The following is a 24972-nucleotide window of genomic DNA, read 5'->3' on the forward strand; positions in this document are numbered from 1 at the left end:
AAAATATAAACTCTATTACCTGTTTTTTTAATTTTTTTGGTCTTGTTTTTCTGTTCATCCCTGCCTTCAAATGTATTTAGTGGATAATAAAAGGTAAATTGGTTCATATTAAATAAGCAAGTCAGAATACTGATACCAGGGATATGTAAGACTTTCATTTATGCTTAGATCTTCAATATGTCATATTATCAGATTCAGTTTGTTCCAGTTTTCTTTTTTGTTGTTTTATGGCTTTTTGGTGATAATTCCTTGGGGCAGTTTACTCAGTTTATGATGTGATAGTAAAAAATGATGTAAATAGAGACAATTGAGTTAGAATAGGGAAAATAGCTATTTTGGAATTAAGTAAGAATTAAAATTTGAGAAACTTTTTTTTTTTTTTTTTTTTGAGATGGAGTCTCCCTCTGTCACCCAGGCTGGAGTGCAGTGGCACGATCTTGGCTCACAGCAAGCTCTGCCTCCTGTGTTCATGCCATTCTCCTGCCTCAGCCTCCCGAGTAGCTGGGACTATAGGTGCCCTCCACCACCCCTGGCTAATTTTTTTTTTTGTATTTTTTTAGTAGAGACAGGGTTTCACCATGTTAGCCAGGATGGTCTTGATCTCCTGACCTCGTGATCCACCCGCCTCAGCCTCCCAAAGTGCTGGGATTACAGGCGTGAGCCACCACGCCCGGTCTGAAAAACTTTTAACATCTAAAACTGAAATGCAAACTCTAGGGTCAGTTCTTCTCACCTCATTATTTTGGGCACCTTTTGTTTGAGAGACTAGAATGAAACAAGAAATGGCAGCATAAAAGTTTTTATAATTTTATGACACAGCAGAGATAAAATAACTTGAATATATCTCTGGTTTTACAAATAAAATTTCTTTTTTTTTTTTTTTTTTTTTTTTTTTTTTTTTTTTTTTGAGACAGAGTCTTGCTCTGTCGCCCAGGCTGGGGTGTAGTGGCCGGATCTCAGCTCACTGCAAGCTCCGCCTCCCGGGTTTAGACCATTCTCCTGCCTCAGCCTCCCGAGTAGCTGGGACTACAGGCGCCCGCCACCTCGCCCGGCTAGTTTTTTGTATTTTTTAGTAGAGACGGGGTTTCACCGTGTTAGCCAGGATGGTCTCGATCTCCTGACCTCGTGATCTGCCCGTCTCGGCCTCCCAAAGTGCTGGGATTACAGGCTTGAGCCACCGCGCCCGGCCATAAAATTTCTTTTATTCTTATCGATTTAATTTTTTTAGGGCAGGATCTCACGTCGTCACCCAGGCTGGAGTGCAGTGGTGTGATCTCAGCTCACTCTAGCTTCAACCTCCCAGGCTCAAGTGATCGTCCTGCCTCAGCCAGCCGAGTAGCTGGGACCACAGGCGTGTGCCACTATGCCCAGCTAATTTTTGTATTTTTTGTAGAGATGGGTTTTACATTGTTGCCCAGGCTGGTCTTGAACTCCTGGGCTCAAGCAATCCGCCCACCTCAGCCTCCCAAATGCTAAGATTACAGGCATGTGCCACTGTGCTTTGCCAAAATTTTTATACAGATGCACAATGCCTATTCCTTAGCACTACGGTTCTCTTAACTGTGACCCCTGGGGGATCCAGGGTGCAAGGCCAAAGCTATTTTTACTCTGTTAATTTGCACCATGATATTATGATGGAGAAAACTGTTGATTCTCTAGCATTGACTCTGAGCACAGATTTTTAAAAATACTCTGTGTGTGAGGCAAGAGGTGCACATGAAGCAGGCCTGCGTAGAGAAGTGTGACAGCTATCTGGAGAAAAAGCACTGTGTAGTGCTTTGAACGGGGAGCTGAAGTAGCCACTGCTTTGTGGACACAATTTTTATTAAAATGACAACTGAAAGGCACACTGAGATGGCCACTTTGCCCAGAGTTTTCGTTTGTTTGGAAAATATAGTTACTTTTTATAACATGTAATGGGTTTAGTAATTTTAATTAAATAACTATTTACATAGTTTCTGAGTTTCAATTTCTAATGTCATTTAATACTGATAAACAGGACCTACATAAAGCAGAGCTCTTTGGGGGTCCTTGGTATTTCTTAAGAGTGGAAAGGATCCTGCCAAAATGTTTGGAACTGCTGGTCTAGGAAATGGACATCCAAGTGGGTGGCAAAGAGTGTTTTCATATGTCTTCTGTTTAATTTTTAACCCATTTGTAATCACATATATACAATTGTTCAAATTTATAGAATGAAGCAATATCCTTAGAAGAAATAAGAATTAGAGTAGTACAAATGCTTGGATCTCTAGGAGGACAAATAAACAAAAATCTTCTGACAGGTAAACTTCTTTTAAAATAAATAACCTCTGTAGATGTATTTGTGCTTTTATTTGGATGTATCCAGGTCATAATATATTCTGAGTATTTACTCCTATATGTGATTTATATATTTTAAATAAGATTACAAAGAATAATATCTTGCCTAATGAAATTCTTTGACTGTATCCATAAAATTGGAATAATTCAGTATACCAGTAGAATAGATGTTCTAGCTTGACTCGTTAAGAATGTTATCCAGTTTGAAACAATGTAATTTGATACTCTTTTCCATGTGAGTGTCAGGAATTCCAAGTTAATCTCTTTGAGATCCAATATTGTTAATATTTTGATATTTTTAGAAATTTTTCCAAATGAGAATTACCATATTTGATTAGTAGGCTGCGTGTGGTGGCTCACGCTTATAAAATTCTAGCACTTTGGGAGGCTGAGGTGGGAAGATTGCCTGAGCCTCAGGAGTTTGAGACTAGCTTGGGCAGCATCATGGCAAGAAGCTGTCTCTATTATTTCAATTTAAAAGAATCCACCTTTTTTTTTTCTTTTCTTTTCTTTTTTTTTCTCGCTCTATTGCCCAAGCTGGAATGCAGTGGCATAATCTTGGCTCACAGCAATCTCCGCCTCCCAGGTTCAAGCGTTTCTCCTGCCTCAGGCTCCTGAATAGCTGGGATTACAGGCAGACGCCACCATGCCTGGCTGATGTTTTGTGGTTTTAGTAGAGATGGGGTTTCACCATGTTGGCCAGGCTGGTCTTGAACTCCTGACCTCAGGTGATCCCCAGCCTCTGCCTCCCAGAGTGCTGGGATTACTGGTGTGAGCCACCGTGTCCTACTGTGCCTGGTCAAAACTCTACATTTTTGATTAGTAAAAATTCCCCTGTATTTTTACTTTTGAAATTTGGTGTTAATACTAGTGAGTTTTGGTTATTTAGGGAGTTAGAGCCTGTATTTGGGAAGTGTTTTAAAGAGGTTTTTTTTTTTTTTTTTGAAGACAGAGTTTCGCTCTTGTTGCCCAGGCTGGAGTGCAATGACGCGATCTCGGCTTACCGCAGCTTCAGTCTCCCAGGTTCAAGGGATTCTCCTGCCTCAGCCTCCCTAGTAGCTGGGATTATAGGCATGTGCCACTACTCCCGGCTAATTTTGTATTTTTAGTAGAGACAGGGTTTCTCCATGTTGGTCAGGCTGGTCTCGAACTCCCGACCTCAGGTGATCTGCCCGCCTCGGTCTCCCAAAATACTGGGATTACAGGCATGAGCCACCACGCCAGGCCGAGATTTTTGTTTTTAAAGTAAAAATTTTGTTCATTGACTTTCTTCCACAGAATAAGTAACTGACTGAATTTGGATGTTAAACATTCGAGATTATTAGGCTTGTTTAAAAGTAATTTTACTTTAAATTAAATCGAGTGATTTCTAATGTAATTACATATCTGAGGCAAAAGAATAGGGAAAGGTGAATGAAGTGCTTCACTTTAATAGAATGTAGAACTGGTGGCATTAGAAATGTTTTGATTTGTGAATAATTCTGACAGTAATAAAAAGAAAAAAAATGTTTTGTTCTTTTTAAATCTTTTCTAACAGTCGCTTCCTCTGATGAGATGATGAAGAGCTATGTGGCCTGGGACAGAGAGAAGCGGCTGAGCTTTGCAGTGCCCTTTAGAGAGATGAAACCTGTCATTTTCCTGGACGTGTTCCTGCCTCGAGTCACAGAATTAGCGCTCACAGCCAGTGACAGACAAACTAAAGTACTTCTATTTTTTATTTCACCCATTATTTAGAGCCTATTGCTTTGAAAATACATATTGGTTAGGATATGGAGAACACATTTCAGCCATTCCAATATTAGTAATTTTGTATATTCTGTAATACAGTAATTAGAAAACTACTTATTAGAAGTCAGTGTCATTGAGAAATGGAATTTAAACATAAATCGTCTTAATAGATAATTGGGCTGGGTGTGGTGACTCATGCCTGTAATCCCAGCACTTTGGGAGGCCGAGGCGGGCAGATCACTTGAGGTCAGGAGTTTGAGAGCAGTCTGGCCAACATGGTAAAACCTGATCTTTACTAAAAATACAAAAATTAGGTGTACTGGCGCGTGAGTGTAGTCTCAGCTACTCGGGAGGCTGAGGCAGGAGAATCGTTTGAACCTGGGAGGCAGTGGTTGCAGCGAGCCGAGATTACACCACTGGATTCCAGCCTGGGTGACAGAGTGAGACTCCATCTCAGAAAAAAAAAAAAAAGCCTTTCAAAACGTTAATATACCAAAAGCTTTTCTTTATATAAAATGCAATATAAAGGGCATTTAGAGTGATATTTCGTCTCTGCTTGGTTATCCCCTTAACTCTGGGAGTTTAGAAACAGATAATCTCGAATTTTCTTACAGGCATATGTTGGTGATACTGCAGGTTCAGCTCCAGACCACAGCAATAAAGTTAACATCTCAGTGTAGCAAATCACACTAGTTTTTTGGTTTTTCAGTACATGTAAAAGTTATGTTTACACTCTACTGTGGTCTGTTTAGTGTGTAATAGAATTAGAACTTTATATACATACTTTAAAATGCTTTATTGCTTAAAAATGCTAACAAAGTGAGCACATGCTGTTGGAAGAATTGAGCCAATAGAATTTTTCAATGCGGGGTTGCCCCAGACTTTCAATTTGTTAAAAAACACATTGTGTCCAAAGCCTCATAAAATGAGGTATGCATGTATTAAAAATTTGTAAATTTTCTATAGTGCTTCAAAAAACATTTTTACTAAAAGTGATAGTTGAAAATGTGCTAACAGATGAAGCAAAGTTATACAGTTCTTTAATATGGCCACAGTGAAATATACTTCTCAAGAATGTAGTGGTGTCAGTTTCTAAAGCTTTAAATTTTAATTTTTGTTCTTGGATAAAAAACAAAGTGAACAGAATCATTAGTTTTATACAGCAAGAAATGCTAATTCCAGTTAATTTATATTTGGGTTATGTGATAGTTATGTGCAATGAAATTTTTCTTCTTAAAGGGCTAAATTGAGTGACATTTCACATATTCTCTCGTCTTCAACGTGATAACTTAGACGTTGCTGACCTCCTGGTCTGTTTTAGGTTGCAGCCTGTGAACTTTTACATAGCATGGTTATGTTTATGTTGGGCAAAGCCACGCAGATGCCAGAAGGGGGACAGGGAGCCCCACCCATGTACCAGCTCTATAAGCGGACGTTTCCTGTGCTGCTTCGACTTGCGTGTGATGTTGATCAGGTGAGGGCTTTGAATCTGAAACATTTGTAACTGAAACTTTAACCGAAACTTTACCTGAAACTTTTTAAACTGAAACTTTAAAAAGTTTGGTTTGTCTAATTCAGTAGTCAACAGAGCAGTGGAATTACCTGGAGATCGTTAAGAATGATACTGCTCCCTGGCTGCTACCCCAGGTGCTCTGGTTTAATTGGTCTTGGGCGTGACCTGGGCACGACCTGGGCCCCAGGACTTCTAAAAGCTCTCCCCTCCACTTTCAGTGTGTCTCGGAGTTTGGGAATCGCTGTTGTAGTTAAAAGTTACTGAGAGTCCAGGCATCTGAAGGTGAATTAGCTGTCATCCCTCTCATGGACAAACATAGTCTTTCACAGAGGGAAGAAGAGAGAAATAACCATGGGCTGGGCCTGGTGGCTCACACCTGTAATCCCAGCACTTTGGGGGGCCGAGGTGAGTGGATCACCTGAGGTCAGGAGTTCAAGACCAGCCTGGCCAACATGGTAAAACCCCCGTCTCTACTAAAAATACAAAACTTACCTAGGCGTGGTGGCCAGCTACTCGAGAGGCTGAGGCATGAGAATCACTTTAACCCAGGAGGTGGAGATTGCAGTGCACTGAGATCACGCCACTGCACTCTAGCTTGGGAGACAGAGCAAGACTCACTCTCAAACAAAAAAAAAAAAAAAAAAAAAAAAAAAAGAGAGATCTAACCATGGCTGACAAGTGGCCTGTACTATGACTTTATGGACAAATCTTTCACTGCTGCCATGAAGCAGAAAAAGGTAAGAAATCTTCTCAGTTCATTTTATGAGTCTATCATGACCTGAATATCAGGGTATACATGTAAAAAGGAAAATGAAATGCAAAACTCATTCATAATGCAGTTGGAAAATTCTGTGGTATACATGTGTGGGTATAGTCCAGCAGTAAGTTCAGATGCACTGTTATTAAATAGAGTTCATAGTGAAAACTGGAAACTTACCACAGAAGTAGATTTAACATAGCAGTGAACCTCTCTATGGGAGCCTGGGAGGCATTTGGCAACTCCTGATGAAATAGGAGTAGTTTCACATGATGTTTAATGTGATAGAATGTTTGCCTGAATCTTGCAGCCAGGTCATCCTCTGTGTGAAGTACTGACACTCCCTTGTGCTTCCACCCAGCATGGGAGCACGGCCTGTTTCTGGGAGTGGTCAGTGCTTTACTTGGAGTTAGTTGTTTCCATGTTTAGCATCCTAACCTCTCAAGGTCTGTGAGTCCCCTGAGGGCATGGGCAGAGCCTGGTATTCCTTGCTCCCTCTCCAGCATCTACCCCAGCACTTGGCACTTGGCAATTAAAAGACACTTGTCAGGAGGCCAGTAAGGCTAGGACATCAGCCCCACTAACTATTTGGGAGACTCTATTCAATACTGTAGGATAAGAAAATCACAGAAGGAATATTAGGAAGGAGAAAAGATTACTATAATTGTTTCCAAATCTGGAAGGCCCAAGCGTAAGCATATTAGCTGATAGACTCTAAGAATTAATAAAGGAAAAAGCTGATGAATTATAAACACATAATTCTCATTATCTGTTTTCATATGTTATTCTCATATATTTCATATATTAGTATTGACCACTTGGAAAATATGTCTATAACATCTTGCTCATAACAGCATAAAAAAAAATCTAGGAATAAACTTCAATGTGCCAGGCAAATGTATTTTATGAATATAGAAGATGAATAGCTTATGTACCTGAGTTAGACATTATTGAAAAAAAAGTCAGATTTCCTCAAATCAATTAACTCTGGTGTAATTTCAGTAAAAAAATCCAGAATTAATTTTATTTTTGAACTTAAAAATAATCTGAAGGAGTAATTACTTGAGCCTAATAAGCAAGACACATTTTGAAAGGGTAGTGTACTGGAGGGAGTCTAGTGTAGCAAATGTTAAAAAGGGGCCTTATGGAGTATAAGAGGCTGAACCAGTGCACAGATGGCTCAGTGGGAGAGGTAGGTGCTAGAAAGTGTGTATATGAAAATTGTGTCTATGGTAGGGGGCCATTTAAGTGGGAAATGGGTCATTTAATAAATGATATTAGGTCAAATGACTAACATGTTAAAGAAAAAATTTTGACATTCGTTAAAGATGTTAAGGAAAACTACTAAAGGGGAGGCTACTCCAGTGGGCTTTTACACTGCTGGAGAGGGATTGGGCTGTACTCCAAATACTTATTGACCAGGGAGATTGATAGCCAAGGAGCAGGGTCAGGGTCAGTGGATGGAAAATCACTAAGAGGAATATTGGGGGAACCATCCCCCAATATTTCATCGTAGGTTCTTTTCTGTTTTCCCTAAGGGTCGGCCAGTCTGAGAAATAAAGAGTACAAAGAGAGAAATTATGCAGTTGTGCCTCCGGGGGTGACATCACATATTGGTAGGACTGTGATGACAACCTGGAGCTGCAAAACCAGCAAGTTTTTATTAGGGATTTTAAAAGGGGAGGGGGTGTACGAACAGGGAGTAGGTCACAAAGATCACATGCTTCAAAGGGCAATAAAGGTCACAAGGCAAGGCAAAATTAGAATTACTGATGAGGGCCTACATCCCACTGTGCACTCATTGTCTTGATAAACATCTTAACAGGAAACAGGGTTCGAGAGCAGACAACTGGTCTGACTAGGATTTACCAGGCTGGAATTTCCCAATCCTAGTAAGCCTAAGGGTATTGCTGGAGACCAGGGCATATTTCATTCCTTATCTCAACTGCATAGGACAGACAGTCTCACAGTGGCCGTCTATAGACCTACCCCCAGGAATGCATTCCTTCCCCAGGGTCATTCCTTGCTGGGGAAAGAATTCAGTGATACTTCTCCTCCTCGCACATCCATCTATAGGCTTTCTGTGAGAAGAAAAGTATGGCTCTGTTCTGCCCGACCCTGTAGGCAGTCAGACCTTATGGTTATCTTCCCTTGTTCCCTGAAAATCGCTGTTACTCTGTTCTTTTTCAGGGTGCACTGATTTCATATTGTTCACACACTCATAATTTACAATCAGTTTGTACAACAGTGGTCCTGAGGTGACGTACATTCTCAGTTTACGAAGATAACAAGATTAAGAGATTAAAGTAAAGACAGGCGTAAGAAATTATAAGAGTATTCATTGGGGAAGTGATAAATGTCCATGAAATCTTCACATTTTATGTTCAGAGATTGCAGTAAAGACAGGTTTAAGAAATTATAAAAGTATTATTTGGGGAACTGATAAATGTCCCTGAAATCTTCACAATTAATGTTCTTCTGCCCTGGCTCCAGCCAGTCCCTCTGTTGGGGTCCCTGACTTGCCGCAATAGAGAAAACATCAGGCATAAAGAGGATTGTGGCTAAACCAGCCTAAGAGTGTTATGGCTGAAGATGGGCCAGGGTGACCAAACACTGCCTGGGAGCTGGTGGGAGATGACGAATTAGATTATATATCAAGGGGAGAGGGGTTTTCGCTGAACTGACCCACCAGAGTTCTTGGTAAAATTGGACTAATAGAGATGAACATGGAAGCCCAGAAGTCAAGGCCTAGTTGAGAAGAGTTCAGAGGAGCCTGACTAGAGTTAGGGTAAGGAAGAGAGTCTTTGTCACAAGTGAAGAAACTAATTGTAAATCAATAAGATTTGGAAGGAAAAGCAAACTGTAAATAAATTACAGAAAAATGTAATGACTACATAGTTGTCTGTGTATGTCTTTAGGTCTTTAGGTCTTTTTTGTTGATAACACATCAGTTTATAATATAAAAATGTTCAAAGATAAAAATGAACCTTCATGTCACCCCTTTCACATGCTTGTTCCCTGGGAAAAGATGTTAGATCCTTTGGAAAGTCTGGAGAATGTCTTTGTAATAACACATCTTGACATGTGCATAGATGTTTTGTTAAGAAAAAGTAGACTCGTAGCATTTCAAAACGTTTTCTTCTGTGTGCAGTGTGATTTCTGCTCCTTGGATGGATTTCATTACCGTTCCATAATCGGCATCCTTCTGTGTCTTTCTATAAAGTTTGTACAGATAGGGAGATACATAAAAGTGTTAATGTATTGATAGTTTTGACCTTATAAATGTTTAAGACTACTGAATGGCACAAAACCAACATTGTAACATATACATAACGTGCAACATACTACTGAAGAAATCAGATTTAAAAGCAGACAAATGTATAAAGAAAAAAATAGGCAGCTCATAAAAGAAGAAATGTAAATGGCCGATGGAATGTATCTTAAAATAGTCAACCTTTTCGTAAACAAGGAACTTCAAATTAAAATGATTGGCTACTGTCAAGTATTTAAAAGATGGACAATGTTTGGTGTTGCCAAGGGCACAAGGAAAGGACCCTGTGCGTCATGGTTGGTGGGGCAACGCAGGCACAGTGCTCTGCAGCTGGGCTTGGACTGGGTGACCACAACCCTGGCCTAGCAACTTCCTTACAACAGAGCTGCTTAAACAGTGTGCTCAGGACTCTCCACTCTGCGTGGTAGTCATAATTTAGAAATACTTGCATTTCTAGCAGTAGGGTTCTGCTAGCTGGGTTGTGGTACGTCCTTAGTTGAGGTACTGGGCAGCTAGTGAAAACACTGGTAGAGTGCATATGTTTACGTGGAAAGTACTCTAAGAAGAAACCAGGAGCTCTGCCTCCTTGGCAGATTTATTTTTATTTTTACATGTGCATATACACATATTTAAATATATATAAATTGGCTGGGGGTCAGGAGTTTGAGACCAGCCTGGCCAACATGGTGAAACCCTGTTCCTACTAAAAATATAAAAATTAGTCGGGCGTGGTGGTGGACACCTGTAATCCCAGCTACTTGGGAGACTGAGACAGGAGAATCACTTGAACCCAGGAGTCAGAGGTCGCAATGAGCCGAGAGTGCACCACTGCACTGTACCCTGGCCAACAGAGCAAGACTCTGTCTTAAAAAAAAAAAAAAAAAAAGTATATAAATAAAATATTTTGAAAGTTGACAGTAGTTACCTTTGGGATGTAGGACTGTAGAGGGATGGTTTTCTATAAAGGGGTATGTGTATATTGTATATATATCTAGCTATGTATACATGTATTAAAAAACTTCTGTACTAAGAATAAAACAGTATGATTCTTTTGTGGGGAAAGAAAAGTGATGCTTTAAGACCAGGTTAAACTTTCAGACTGAAAGTTAAGACCCTTTCATATTGATTAATCTTCAAAATTGCTTCATAGAGGCCAGTGAAGGTATTGGGGGAAAAATACCTTCAAAGACTGGAAAGACTATTTGGAATAGTCTCTGAGTTGCTTATTCTTAGCCGTGGGACATTTTGCATCATTTTTGAGGTGATATTAACTACAGTATGGACCTCTAATATCAAAGTACTTAATTGGTGAGCTCAATAACTGTGGGGAATAAAGGTTGGCTCAGTGCTCCTATAAAAACCCTGGCCTCTGAGGCAGAAATGTACAGGATACCAGTGTAGGGAGTGTTCGCCTTAACTTACACCACAAGCATTTTACTTTTTTTGACAGAGTCTTACTCTGTCTGGAGTGCAGTGGCACAATCTTGGCTTACTGCAACCTCCACCTCCCAGTTCAAGCGATTTTCCTGCCTTAGCGTCCCAAGTTGCTGGGATTACAGGCGACCACCACCACACCCGGCTAATTTTTGGATTTTTAGCAGAGAAGGGTTTTCACTGTTTTGGCCAGGGTGGTCACAAACTTCTGACCTGAAGTGATCTCCCCTCCTCAGCCTCCCAAAGTGCTGGGATTACAGGCGTGAGCCACCGTGCCTGGCCATTTTAATTTTTTTTTAGATGCGGTGTCCTTCTGTCACCTATGCTGGAGTGCAGTGGCACAATCATAGTTCCCTGCAGCCTCCACCTCCTGGGCCCAAGCCACCCACCCGTCTCAGCCTCCTGAGTAGCTGGGACTACAGGCATGTACCACCATGCCCAGCTAATTAAAAAATAACTTTTTTAGAGACAAGGTCTTGCTATGTTGCCCAGCATGGTCTTGAACTGGCTTCAAAAGACCTTCCTGGCATGGCCTCTCAAAATGCTGGGATTACGGGCATGAACCACTGTGCCTGGCCAGCATTTTACTCTCATGTATAATGAGGATTAAATCTGTAGCAGTTTGTCTAGCTAATTGATTTGATCCACTTCTCTTACTGCCCCAAGATGGCCACATGGTCACACCTCTACCAGGCCACTAGATTACACTTCCAAGCTTCCAGGAAGACAGGATCTCTGCCTTCTTGGGCATGGATTTACTTGTCAGAAGGGAGGAGCCCAGGCCTGGAGACATCTTGGATTTTACAAAGCCGGGGAGTACGGGACTTCTGGCTCCTGGAGAGGCTTTCTTTATGTTCCAGAAGATTAGACCTAGGATCCTTTTCATCCCATCTCCATAGAGGTTTTTATCCGTCCTTTTGGCAGCAGTGGGAGAGGCAGCTTCCTCTTTGTCCTATATATAAACAGATTAAATCTGTTTTTCTGTGTTCCTCCGCTGTGGTACAGGCTTTGAATTTGTGTATATAGCACATTGATTGGGTTTTCATTGTGTCACCACAATGGGGGACAGTTAGGCTGTGGGGAACCACAGGGTTATTATTTGCTTTGTATAATAGTTGAATGGCGAGGATCTGTCTGTAATCCAGGATATCTTGTGTGCATGTTCAAGATCAAATGAATAAAGATGAGCATTAAAAACCCAACAATATCTATCCTAAATTGTCCTCCCAATCAGAGAAACAGGGAGCTTCAATTGCATATTTTTCTTTGCTGGACTCTTCATCATGGGATTAAACTGGAAAAGGAAACTAATGGGACTGGGGATGGTGGCTCATAACTGTAATCCCTGCACGTTGGGAGGCTGAGGCAGGAGGATCACTTGAGGCCAGGAGTTGAAGGCCAGCCTCGGCAACATAGTGGGACCCTGTCTCTACTAAAAAGAAATTTTAAGTTAACTGGGTGTGGTGGTACATGCCTGTAGTCCTAACTATTCTGGAGGCTGAGGTGGGAGAGGACCACTTGAGCCTGAACTAAAAAAGGAAACTAGTACAACCATGGTAGTAGTATTGCTTAATTTTATACTGCAAATGGCATTTAAATGGAAATCTTTACAGAGTAACATTTCTTTAACATTTAGGGAATTAACTTTAATGATATTCTTTCTTCAGGTGACAAGGCAGCTGTACGAGCCACTAGTTATGCAGCTGATTCACTGGTTCACTAACAATAAGAAATTTGAAAGTCAGGATACTGTCGCCTTACTAGAAGCTATATTGGTAAGTAATAGTTGATTCTTTTCCTCTTATTCCCATTGATTAGTTGTATTTGATGTTTGTTTATTTATTTATGATTTTGAGACAGAGTCTTACTCGGTTGCCCAGGCTGGAATGCAATGGCATGATCTTGGCTCATTGCAACCTGTGCCTCCCAGGATCAAGCAGTTCTCCTGTCTCATCCTCCTGAATAGCTGGGACTACAGGCGCACTCCACCATGCCTGCTTAATTTTTTGTATTTCAAGTAGAGATGGGGTTTCGCTATGTTGGCCAGGCTAGTTTTACTGCTAACTTCAAGTGATCCACCCACCTCAGCGGTGAGCCGGGCACAGTGGCTCATGCCTGTAATCCAACACTTTGGGGGACCGAGGCAGGCAGGTTGCATGAGCCCAGGAGTTGGAGACCAACCTGGCCAACATGGAGAAACCCTGTCTCTACTAAAAATACAAAAATCAGCTGGGCGTGGTGTTACACACCTGTAGTTCCAGCTCCCCAGGTGGCTTAGGCATGAGAATTACCTCAACCTCGGAGACAAAAGGTTGCAGTGAGCTGAGATTGCATTACTGCACTCCAGCCTGGGCGACAGAGTGAGACTGTCTCAAAAACAAACAAACAATATGAAGAATTTCTGAGCATATCCAATTTTCTCCTATACTCAGATTCAATAACTAAAGGGCCCTGGAAACAGCAGTTCACCTTTTACACAGAACTCTCTTGACACAGAGAAGCAGCGTCTTAGCATTTGGTCGCCATCTCACTGAGGGCAGAGGCAGTGAGGCCAGCTAAATTCTAGTGTCTTGATGCTTATTTTACTATAATTTTTAAACCTGTGCAAATAAGTTTATGTCACCTGCACAGTCCTGGTTATGCTGCTGGCAGTGTACTCTGAGTATGACCTTTCTTTGTAGTCATGTTAGGGGCAGGGGAGAGTGACTGAACATTTGTTAGGGTGGTGACATAATTAAACCTGTAGTTTAATTCCCTGCAGTGTCTACCAGTGAATCCTACCTATAATAAATACAGTTAGTTAAAATTAATTTATGGCTTATTTGCATTCAGATGGTTTCATTATCATGTTTCTGTTAAAAAGTTTTTATTTTAGTAGTTTTCTGTTTCTTTTCTCCCTTTTGATCCTTGAAGGTAGATTAAGTAAGAGCTTCAGAAGGAAATCTGATAAGTAAAATGAGATAGTTGAGGAAAGAAAAGGTAAAGCAGCAGCGTGAACTCAGTAGCACAGCACTCAAGTGAAGGAGGGCTGTGGGTTTCCTGGTGAGAGCTGCTGTTCCCTGCATCACCATATGGCGCCGGTGACCTCTGCTCTGAGAAGCAGGAAGCACCCTCTCCTCCCATTCCCGTGGCTTGTGTTACCTTTTTGGATTCTAATTACCTCTGCAAGAAAGGATTTGTGTATAGCAAATAACTGGAAGTGTTAGGCAGAACTCTTTTATTTCAGTGTTGAGTGTACATTTTCAAGTTAAACTTTTCCTTTATAGATCTGAGAGAGCGTCATGACTAGAAAGAAACAAAGCATAAAGTAGAATGCATCTCTGTGTGGTCGTTGGTCAAATGTCCATAGCTGTTTTCGGCAGGGCCTTTATGGGGGCTGCTCTTCATGTGTCCATAGGATTTTCCTTTATGGAGCAGTACAGTTTCTTTGGAACTTCTTATTCTCTTTAACTTCAATATGCAAAGCGTCTCGAATGCTGTTATGGGGTAAAATCAACAATCAGAATTCCTCTGAAATTCTTAGGATATAGCCATTTTGTTTTTTTTCAGGGAGGGGAAAGATTGTTTTAATTAAAATTTTCTCTCCCTTCACGGCTTTTCAGTTTATTAATTTGTTTAAAAGAAAATGTTTTCATTATGTCAGAAAGAAATAGTTATATAAGCCTAGATTCTGGATACACTATGGAGATTGGTTTTACTAATGTTTATTTTTTTCTTGACTAGTGCTGTAAATTAATTTTTAACCTACTTTAGTTAGGCTTAGAAATAGACCAAGGGTATTCAGTTGTCAGTGGTTATAAAAATTAGTAAAATCAAGGTCTCTTTGTTTTGTTTCAGGATGGAATTGTGGACCCTGTTGACAGTACTTTAAGAGATTTTTGTGGTCGGTGTATTCGAGAATTCCTTAAATGGTCCATTAAGCAAACAACACCACAGCAGCAGGAGAAGAGTCCAGTAAACACCAAATCGCTTTTCAAGCGACTTTACAGCCTTGCGCTTCACCCTAATGCTTTCAAGAGGCTGGGAGCGTCACTCGCCTTTAATAATATCTACAGAGAATTCAGGTTTGTAAAGCTACACCACAGGGAAGAGAAACTTGTGGTTTTGAAAAGTGACTTGGAGTTTCACTCTGTGTATTTGTGTGTCATATATCCTGCATTTAGTAAGTAATTATATGCTGGATGCTGTGCTGTCTTCTGAAAATTAAAAACTGAATTAAAATTCAGTTTGCACTCCAGAAGCTTGGAAACTGCTGAGAAATGCATATAAACACTGTCTCAGCCATTTTGGAAATGCAACAAAAGACGCACATACAGGGACTTTGGGTTTCTCAGAGGAGGAGTAGCTAATCCGGGGTGAGCAGATAAGCTGTGGCCTCTTGCTAGGGTTTATATTGGAAATGAGACTTAAAGGATAAATGGAAGTCAGCCAAGGCATTTTAGATCAAAGTTAGTGGGGTGGTGGGGGGTAGAGATAAGAAACAGGAAGGTGTCTGAGGCGATAAAGGCCTTTGAGGTTTGGAGGCAGGTGTTGTGAGGCTGGTGAGGAGGGCTCTGCCTGCAGTAGCAAGGAGCGTAGGTCACCTCTAGTGACAGAGGGTCTGTGGAATAGTGGGTGCAGGGAGAGATGCATTTAGATTTCCTCCTAAAATCCACTTGCTGGCAGCTGTGTAGAAGGTGGGTCTGAGTAGACTGAAGACTGGGACACCAGTGAAGAGGCCATTTCAGAGGTCCAAGAAAAAAGACAAGTGGTCACTCACCTAAGGTAGTGGTGTTCATTCATTCATCCAGCATTCCTTATTAGGAATATTGTGTACCACATTTACCTGTGTAACTTCACATCCTGCACATGTACCCCTGAACTTAAAAGTTGAAGGAAAAAAAAATGTGCCAGGCCTGTGCCCATGTTCGAGGTATAACGATACAGCCCTTCATGAGGGTTACATTTCAGAAGGACATGTAGATAATAGCCACACAGGCAAATGAGCAGTTCTGCAGACTCAAGGGACAGAGGCACTGGTGTGGAAACAGAGCGTGTGTTGCCTCTTTGGTTCATGTAGCTTTTTCTTGAGGAAGTATCTTTGAGAAGTATTTTAGGTTGTTTCATGGTTTTTCTTTTTTGTTGTTGTTGTTCTTTTGTTTTTGGAGATGGAGTCTTGCTCTGTTACCCAGGCTGGAGTGCAATGGCGTGATCTCGGCTTGCTGCAACCTCTGCTTCCCGGGTTCAAGCGATTTGCCTGCCTCAGTCTTCTGAGTAGCTGAGATTACAGGCGCCTACCACTACACCTGGCTAATTTTTGTATTTTTAGTAGAGACGGGGTTTCACCATGTTAGTCAGGCTGGTCTTGAACTCCTGATCTCAGGTGATCCCCGCCTCAGCCCCCCAAAATTCTGGGATTGCAGGTGTGAGCCACGTGCCTGTTTCATGTTTTAAAACCCTGAGCCCTTTTATTCTTTTTTGTCTGAGACAGGGTCTTGCTCTGTTGCTCAGGCTGGAGTGTGGTGGCGGGATCATGACTCACTGCAGCCTCAACCTCATGAGCTCAAGTGGTCCTCCTGCCTCAGCCTCCCCGGTAGCTGGGACCACAGGTGTGCACCACTGCACCCAACTAATTTTTTTTTTTTTTAATTATTTGTAGAGACAGGGTGTCACTTTGTTGCCCAGGCTGGTCTCGAACTCCAGGGCTCAAGTGATCTTTATAGGCATGCGCCACCACACGCAGCTGAGCCTTTAAAAAAAAAAAAATTTAATTAATGTGTGCCTTCTTTAATTCCATTCCTTTTCTTTGTCCTTTCTGCTTTATTGTTTTCTTAGGCGAGGTTTCCTATTCTTTATTTTTCAGGGAAGAAGAGTCTCTGGTGGAACAGTTTGTGTTTGAAGCCTTGGTGATATACATGGAGAGTCTGGCCTTAGCACATGCAGATGAGAAGTCCTTAGGTACATTTCGCTTCAGTGTTCTGTCTGCCTTACAGGTCTGAAAAGTTTCCCCAATGAGGAGTTAAGGCTCGTGTGATTCTCTTATAAGGCTTCCCCCCCTCCAAGAGTTCTATAAATTAATAAATGTGAAGAGAAGATAAGCCCCTTCAGTGCCTCAAATCCAGCTTGTTAATGATTTTTTCATGCCCTCATTCTCTTTGACTCACCATATACTCCTGGTGGCCATTGAGCTTGACCCTGGTTGGTTGCAGATCCTGCCCAGGGCAGGGGAGACAACGAAGCCAGTCAGACACTATGATGCTATGATGTGATGACAGAACATGGAAAATGTACAGATATGGTGCTGAAGAAGCTGGATGTGATAACCACAGAGATGTGGTCAGTGCTTCTGCACTCAACTCGTGATTGTTTAGAAAGTAGAAAGTGGGTCTCATTACAGGACTGTGATAAAGTTGTGTCATCCATGATGAAAGAATATTACAAAGATACCAAGTCAGAAGTAGGCTAAAATAGCTAAGAGAGTAATAAATGATTATAACTAAATTCTATGCAAGAAGCTTTTAGGAACTACATAGAGTTGTTGAGCTAGAAGACTTCTTAACTCCCCGTTGGTGATATAGTTGGGGCGCAGAGGCCCAGGCATGTCAGTGACTGAGAGGGCCACACAGCTGTGCCAGGACTCTATCACTGATACAAGTCTTGACTTATTTTATTTTATTTTATTTTATCTTATTTTATATCTTATTTTATATCTTATCTTATTTTATTTGTTTATTTTTTGTGATGGGGTTTTCCTCCTGTCCCCCAGACTGGAGTGCAATGGTGCGATCTCAGCTCACTGCAACCTTCACTTCCTGGGTTCAAGTGATTCTCCTGCCTCAGTCTCCTGAGTAGCTGAGATTACAGGGGCCTGCCACCACGCCTGGCTAATTTCTGTATTTTTAGTAGAGATGTTTCTCCATGTTAGCCTGGCTGGTCTATAACTCCTGACCTTATGTGATCCACCTGCCTCAGCCTCCCAAAATGCTGGGATTACAGGCGTGAGCCACTGCACCCGGCGACTTTGTTTATTTTTTAAAAAGACAAACTGAGCTCTGTTATCCTTCATGTTGATAGTCTACTGTGGGCAAAAATGTTTAAAATTTAGTCCTCATTGTCAAATAGCTTAAATTTGCTTTATCTAGATTTCCCATATAGGTGAATTTTTTCAATAAGTGAAACTTTTTTTGTGATCACTGACATATTTAAAAAAACATAGAAAGAAAACTTTTTCTTGGTGACACAGGTCAAAATAAGATGTATAAGGCTCCTTTCCTAAATAATTCCAGACTTCTCTGGGTGACTTCACCATCTTACCTCTTGTCCTTCTCCAGAGGCTGTATTACTAAACGATACCATAGTTTATCCTGCGTAGGAAGGGAGGTCAAAGGACTTATACCCCTTTAAAATAGCCACAAATTGAAGTCCACAGGCTCTGGCCTGGTATGTGGGTTTTGTAATACCTGCAAGGTCTGTTCCATTTCAGGTCCATTAGGAGAAGCTGTGCTTTGGGTGGCCGAGATGGTGGTGGTACAGTTTCTAGTTAGGTGTGGCATTGCTTTGTGTGTGTGTGTGCATACCATGCTATCCTGCAGTCTTAAATACGGGTTTTGTGTTCATTTTTGAATATGAAATGTGAACCATTTATCTAAATTTATTGTTCTTAGGGATGAAAGCATTAAATCTATAGTAAAATTACCTTTTCAGTTAAAAATTTAGGCCAACAAATTTATAATACAAATTTAATAATAATCAACTATATATGCCTTCTTTGGAAATATGTCTTTGTACTTGAGAACAGGTACAATTCAACAGTGTTGTGATGCCATTGATCACCTATGCCGCATCATTGAAAAGAAGCATGTTTCTTTAAACAAAGCAAAGAAACGACGTTTGCCACGGTAGGTGATCTTGCTTCCTTTTCCGTCTTTTCCCACAACATAAAACTAATTCTCAGCTAATAAAGGACAACCTGGGATGGATCTGTGGAAGTCTAAGGAATTACTTCCTAAACAAGGAATGTGTGGAAGTACGAAGAGTTCGTTTTCAAAAAATGTTAAAAAGCTTTGTGTTTGAAAATACTTGATTTAAGGGATAAGGTGTAAGGTATTTGATCTGGGTTGAGATAGTAGATACAAATTGAAAATTAGTTTTGTAATGGACGTTTTATTTAATATGCACTAATTTTGAATATGTTTTGATGTGGATGATTTGACTAGAATATGCATGAACCATTCAGTAAATTTTGAAGTGTATGAACTGAATGTTCAAATAGTAATATCTTGACAGACATGGAATTATAAAATTAGAAAATGAAACTGCTTAGAGCCAAGGCTGGGGTGTTGGCCATGGTTTCCAGTTTTTGCCCTTATTCCATCCCAGTGGTGTTGCTTTCTTCAATAGGGTGAGTGCCCTCCATGAGCCCCTCCAGATCTCTGCAGGGTGTCTGGGGACGTCTGTTGTCCATGATAGTGACTACCACTCTGGAGAAGCACAATTCTGTGTGTGAACTGGATTAATATTTTCTCTGTTGTTTTAAAGTTGATTCTTCCAGATTCTACTATTAACTTACGGTATCGGTTTAATTCATTGGTTCTAACTTGAGCATGCATTAGAATTGCCTGGAGATCTAGTTAAAACACAGATCGCTGGGCTGGCCCCACCCTTAATTTCTGTGTACACCTGGGGTAGGGCCAGATAATTTGCATTTGTAACAAGTGCACAGGTAATGTTGGAACAGCTGTCCAGGGACCACACTTTGAGAAGCACTGCTTTACAAGGTACGTTGCAAAGGAAACGTGAAAATACTTAGTGCTGTTCTTTTAAGGAGAACTTTTTAATTTTTCCCCACATGAAAAAATGAACATGAGCAGCATTTAGGACCCCTTTCACCTATGTTATTTTGATTGCACTCTAATTATAATTAAAAATAAGTTGAATGCCTTTTAGTGAGGTTTCTACGTGTATCTGTGTGATAAAGATGACTTTATGATTTCTAGAGCCTTGGTAGCTGAATGTTGCATGTTGGAGAGGGACTAATGACAGTATGCTGTCTCTCTGCAGAGGATTTCCACCTTCCACGTCATTGTGTTTACTGGATCTGGTCAAGTGGCTTTTAGCTCATTGTGGGAGGCCCCAGACAGAATGTCGACACAAATCCATTGAACTCTTTTATAAATTCGTTCCTTTATTGCCAGGTATGGTAATCTGTATGTCTTTAATTTTACTACAGTTTGCTTTATTATCCCATTTAAAAGAAGCAAAGAAGAATTGAGTAATTGGGTGATCATTGCAGTTAACATGATATTCAGTTAAGATTCAGAATGTTAACAGTTGATGAGTTAATGCAGTTCTATTTCAGCATGTGATTAATAAGAAATTGCCAGCATCCTAAGTCTGAATAATCTCAAATCATTATGATGTTAAAGGAAAGCAGTGAACCTGTGCTTTTCAGTAATTGCTAAACCATTAAACTGCTTACAGACTGAAATAATTTCTCAGGAATAAATGTGTTGTTCAGTTTTGTCCATTAAGTCCATACCCAGGTTTGATAGCTTGGGAGTGGGGAAGCTGTGCTCAGGACAGATCAGGTCCTGCCTTCCCCCATTGTGGGCTGTCACAGCCCCATGCCATGCGTGGAGAGCGCCTCGGGTGAGATGGGTGCGCTGGTTCCTTGGCAAAAGTTGGAGTGGAGTTCTCTCTGGGCTTTTTCTTCATACTTTAATAATTTCCGGGCTTCTAAAACTTAGAAGGACTCTAATTTTTGTTATACTATAGGATATATTAGAATGTTATATACTACATATTATATACTATAGAGTATGTTTAAATACATACTATAATTGAGTTCAATTATTTTATATATGCTATATAAAGTGTAAATTTACTATATCATTTTACATACATAATAGAAATGTGTATCTGTGTTTTAATTTAGATAATTATTTAAAAAACATTAGCATTTAAAAAAAAGTTTTTTTCCCCCCGAGACAGAGTCTTGCTCTGTCGCCCAGGCTAGAATGCAATGGCACCATCTTGGCTCACTGCAGCCTCTGCGTCCTGGGTTCAAGCAATTCTCCTGCCTCAGCCTCCTGAGTAGCTGGGATTACAGGCGTGTGCTACCATGCCAGGCTAATTTTTGTATTTTTAGTAGAGACAGGGTTTCACTGTGTTGGCCAGTCTGGTCTCAAACTCCTGACCTTGTAATCTGCCAGCCTCTGCCTCCCAAAGTGCTGGGATTGCAGGCATGAGCCACTACGCCTGGCCTAGCATTTTCAATTTGCTTAATGTGTTTAGCTAACAGTTTTTTTTTTTTTTTTTTTTTTTTTGTGTGTGTGTGTTAAGTCATTCTCACAGCAGCCTTGTGAAATTTCTCATTGAAGAGTAGACCAGTGGCTGGGGAAGGGCTGGAGGGCAGTGGGAGGCACTTTTCCTATATTTAGTAGAAATCGAGACCCTGATAGCATGTTGGTAGAGCTGCTTATGGGCAGACCACTATCTCACATTGAGTCTGTGACTCTGGTAGTGCATGGGATTTCTTGTGTCCTCAGCTGTATTGACCACAGGCATTTCTAGTGCTATTCTCTTCTAAGTTGCCTATGATACGGACCTCATGTATTCTGGACTAAATAGAGTTCCACCTCTCAGAATTGATTTTGTTGGACAAAGGCTTCTAGGTAGTAGGTGAGCCTTGCCCTTCTTCCAACAGGTAATTTGTGTAACATTAAGGAGCCTTTCTTGATTTATCTCTTCTGTGGCCTTCCAGGGTGTAACCACCTTTCTCCTTTGGTATTTTATCCCCCAGTGGGTATTTTTGTTTTCTTTTATTTTTTTCCTTTTCAGTTTTAGAGACAGAGTCTCACTATGTTGTCCAGGCTAGACACAAACTTCTAGGCTCATGTGGTCCTCCTGTCTCAACTTCCTTAGTAGCTGGTACTGCAGGTGTGCAGCACCTGTTTGTTTTTAAGAGACAGGGTCTCACTCTTTTGCCCAGGCTAGGTTGCAGTGACATGATTATAGTTCACTGCAGCCATAAACTGAGCTTAAGTGATCCTCCTGCCTCAGCCTCATGAGTAGCTGGGAACACAGGCGTGGCTACCAGGCCTGGCTAATTTTAAAGTTTGTTTTATAGAGGTAGGGTCTTGGTATTAATATGTTGCCCAGGCTAGTCTTGAGTCCTGACCCCAAGCAGTCTTCCTGCCTTGGCTTCCCAAAGTGCTGGGATTACAGGTGTGAGCCATTGCATCTAGCTTCCTTTAGTTGTTTTTAAGTGTCTGTGTCAGGTGTCTCTTTAGCTCACTGTGTAGCAGCAGTCCTGGGTACATGAACACCCAGATCAGTAGGACTTGACGACAGGTGCATGGTTGTCCCTCTGACGTGTGTCCAAGAGAGACAGCTCCTGGTGGCTTCTGAATACTGAGACTCAGTGTGGCCCAGGCCCAGAAATAGCAGGTCTTCAGTGGAGACCAAGGAAGAAGTAGGGCTGCGCAGGCTCCCCAACCCCAAGCGTGCTTGTCTGCGTCTTCAGCTTCTCTCTCTAGTTGTGATGTTCCCTTGGCTGCTCTTTCTCGATCTGCCTTTCTGTGTCCTTTCTATCATTTACCTTCTGTCGCTCTTGAGGTAAAATTTAAATACCTTACTATTTATTTTTTGCTCATTATTACAGATTTCTTTGTCTCCTCTTAGTGAAAATAACAGAACATTACAGAATATTCCTCCTCTTAATATACAAAATGTTCTCTCTCTTTTTTTTTTTTTGAGACCGAGTCTCACTCTGTAGCTGAGGATGGAGTGCAGTGGCGTGATACTGGCTCACTGCAACCTCCCCTCGTTTAAGCAGTTCTCCTGCCTCAGCCTCCTGAGTAGCTGGGACCACAAGCGCGCACCGCCATGCCTGGCTGATTTTTGTATTTTTAGTGGAGATGGGGTTTCACCATGTTGGCCAGGCTGGTCACGAACTCTTGACCTCAAGTGATCTGCCCATCTCAGCCTCCCAAAGTGCTGGGATTATAGATCTGAGCCAATACCCCCAGCCGAATATTCTCTTTTTAATACATCAGAGATAACGTTTTGAATTCTTCATTGGAGTCAGAATGATTTGACATTTTCGGTGCTACTGATTTCAGAGCATACAAAATGCAGTTTTATGTATTTGTCTTTTCAATTTAGAAGAAGTTTAATATTTAAAAGAAAATTTCTTGGAAAAAACAGCTTATTGGATTCTCTTATTTAACAAACGCTGCACTTATGTGTGGTAGATGTTATTCTAAGCACATGTTCAAATATTAACTCCTTTAATTCTGCTAATCTTTGTAACTGTCCAAGAGGTAGATATTATTGTTCTCATTTGCAAATACTGTTTTGTGACTTAAAGGAATAATGATTTTTAAATAAAAAGGTAGGGGAAAGAGTATTAGTATGCAGCTACTCCAAATGGTGTCCAACTGTTTTTATAATGTTTAAGGAACCTGAAGAGAATGGCTGTGTTGGAAATACATTCTTGGAAGTTATTACAGTGAAACAAATTGAATGCATAGTAAAATGAAAAAAAATTGTCCCATATCATTTTGAAATTTTAGGTATGAAGATTAGATTAAAGAAATGTAGGTATGTGTGTGTATTTTAATTTTGTTTCTTTTTAAAGGCAACAGATCCCCTAATTTGTGGCTGAAAGATGTTCTCAAGGAAGAAGGTGTCTCTTTTATCATCAACACCTTTGAAGGGGGCGGTTGTGGCCAGCCCTCAGGCATCCTGGCCCAGCCCACCCTCTTGCACCTGCGGGGGCCATTCAGCCTGCAGACCACGCTGTGCTGGCTGGACCTGCTCCTGGCTGCGCTGGAGTGCTACAACACTTTCATTGGCGAGAGAATTGTGGGAGCGCTCCAGGTCTTGGGTAGGTCACCCTTGCCTCCTGCTGGTGTATGTCATGCTGCCAGGGTCACCCTTGGCAGAGGCTCTGCCAGGTCAGAATCCCAGCGACATGACAGTAGGTGCTGTGCGGCCGCCTTGCCCGTGCTTTCATGTCACCTTACCACGAGGGTTCCTTCCTTCACACTTCAAAGTTGACAAATACAGTTTTTCTCATAGTTTTATATAATTGAAAAAGTTATACTTTCTGGTGTGTTGTAAATGTTGACATTTTAAATACACAAAACTGTATTACTTTAAAAAAATGTATTCCATGAACAATAAATACTGTAGCAGTTTTATATACAGCATCATTGGCTTTAAATTATAGCTGCTTTATTGGAAATTTTGCAGAGTCCCTGAATTCATATTATCATTTCATACCCTTGAAATGATTTTATCCTAAAGTATTAAGTTTTTTTGCTTAAGATTTTACTATATCCCTATCTATGTCTTTTTAATGAAAAGATGTATATGTTTAAAGATTCCTTGGCTGGGTGCAGTGGCTCTCTCCTGTAATCCCAGGACTTTGGGAAGCCAAGGCAGGAGGATCACTTGAGCCCAGGAGTTTGAGACCAGCCTGGGCAACATGGCGAGACACTATCTCTACAAAAAATACAAAAGTTAGTCAGGCGTGATGATGCACAGCTGTGATCCCAGCTACTAGGGAGTCTGAAGTGGGAGGATCGCTTGAGCCTGGAAGGTTGAGGCTATAGTGAACCGTAATTGTGCCACTGTACTCTGGCCTGGGCAATAGAGTGAGACCCTGTCTCAAAAAAAATTTTTCTTCTGTGTTATGATTACGTTTATTATTAGTGCACATTACATTTTTTACTGCCACAACAAATATAAAAATTTTGATAATTGTTACATATAAACTGTAAAATTATGTGGTTGGAATTCTATTTTTGTATGTATAGATTTTAGTATTAAAAAAACTTGTTCATGGCTGGACGTGGTGACTCACACCTGTAATCCCAGCACTTTGGGAGGCTGAGGCAGACACATCACTTGAAGTCAGGAGTTTGAAACCAGTCTGGCCAACATGGAGAAACCCCATATCTACTA

At 41.0% G+C, this 24972-nt stretch overlaps 1 protein-coding gene across 5 annotated transcripts in view; it reads left to right on the forward strand.

Annotated features, from left to right (window-relative positions):
• LOC105496922 (protein kinase, DNA-activated, catalytic subunit) overlaps positions 1 to 24972 on the forward strand; it is a 189831-nt gene that overhangs the window by 42009 nt on the left and 122850 nt on the right. For all 5 annotated transcript variants that reach the window (XM_071068290.1, XM_071068288.1, XM_071068291.1 and 2 more), the window contains exons 23-31: positions 2192 to 2282; positions 3857 to 4020; positions 5369 to 5521; positions 12690 to 12797; positions 14860 to 15086; positions 16865 to 16959; positions 18800 to 18899; positions 20062 to 20195; positions 23642 to 23890. In XM_071068290.1, coding sequence (XP_070924391.1) covers positions 2192 to 2282; positions 3857 to 4020; positions 5369 to 5521; positions 12690 to 12797; positions 14860 to 15086; positions 16865 to 16959; positions 18800 to 18899; positions 20062 to 20195; positions 23642 to 23890 — 1321 coding nt within the window. The remainder of the gene's footprint in view (positions 1 to 2191; positions 2283 to 3856; positions 4021 to 5368; positions 5522 to 12689; positions 12798 to 14859; positions 15087 to 16864; positions 16960 to 18799; positions 18900 to 20061; positions 20196 to 23641; positions 23891 to 24972) is intronic.

Source organism: Macaca nemestrina, chromosome 8 (genome assembly GCF_043159975.1).
Source record: "Macaca nemestrina isolate mMacNem1 chromosome 8, mMacNem.hap1, whole genome shotgun sequence".
In the NCBI taxonomy this organism is placed as follows: domain Eukaryota; kingdom Metazoa; phylum Chordata; class Mammalia; order Primates; family Cercopithecidae; genus Macaca; species Macaca nemestrina.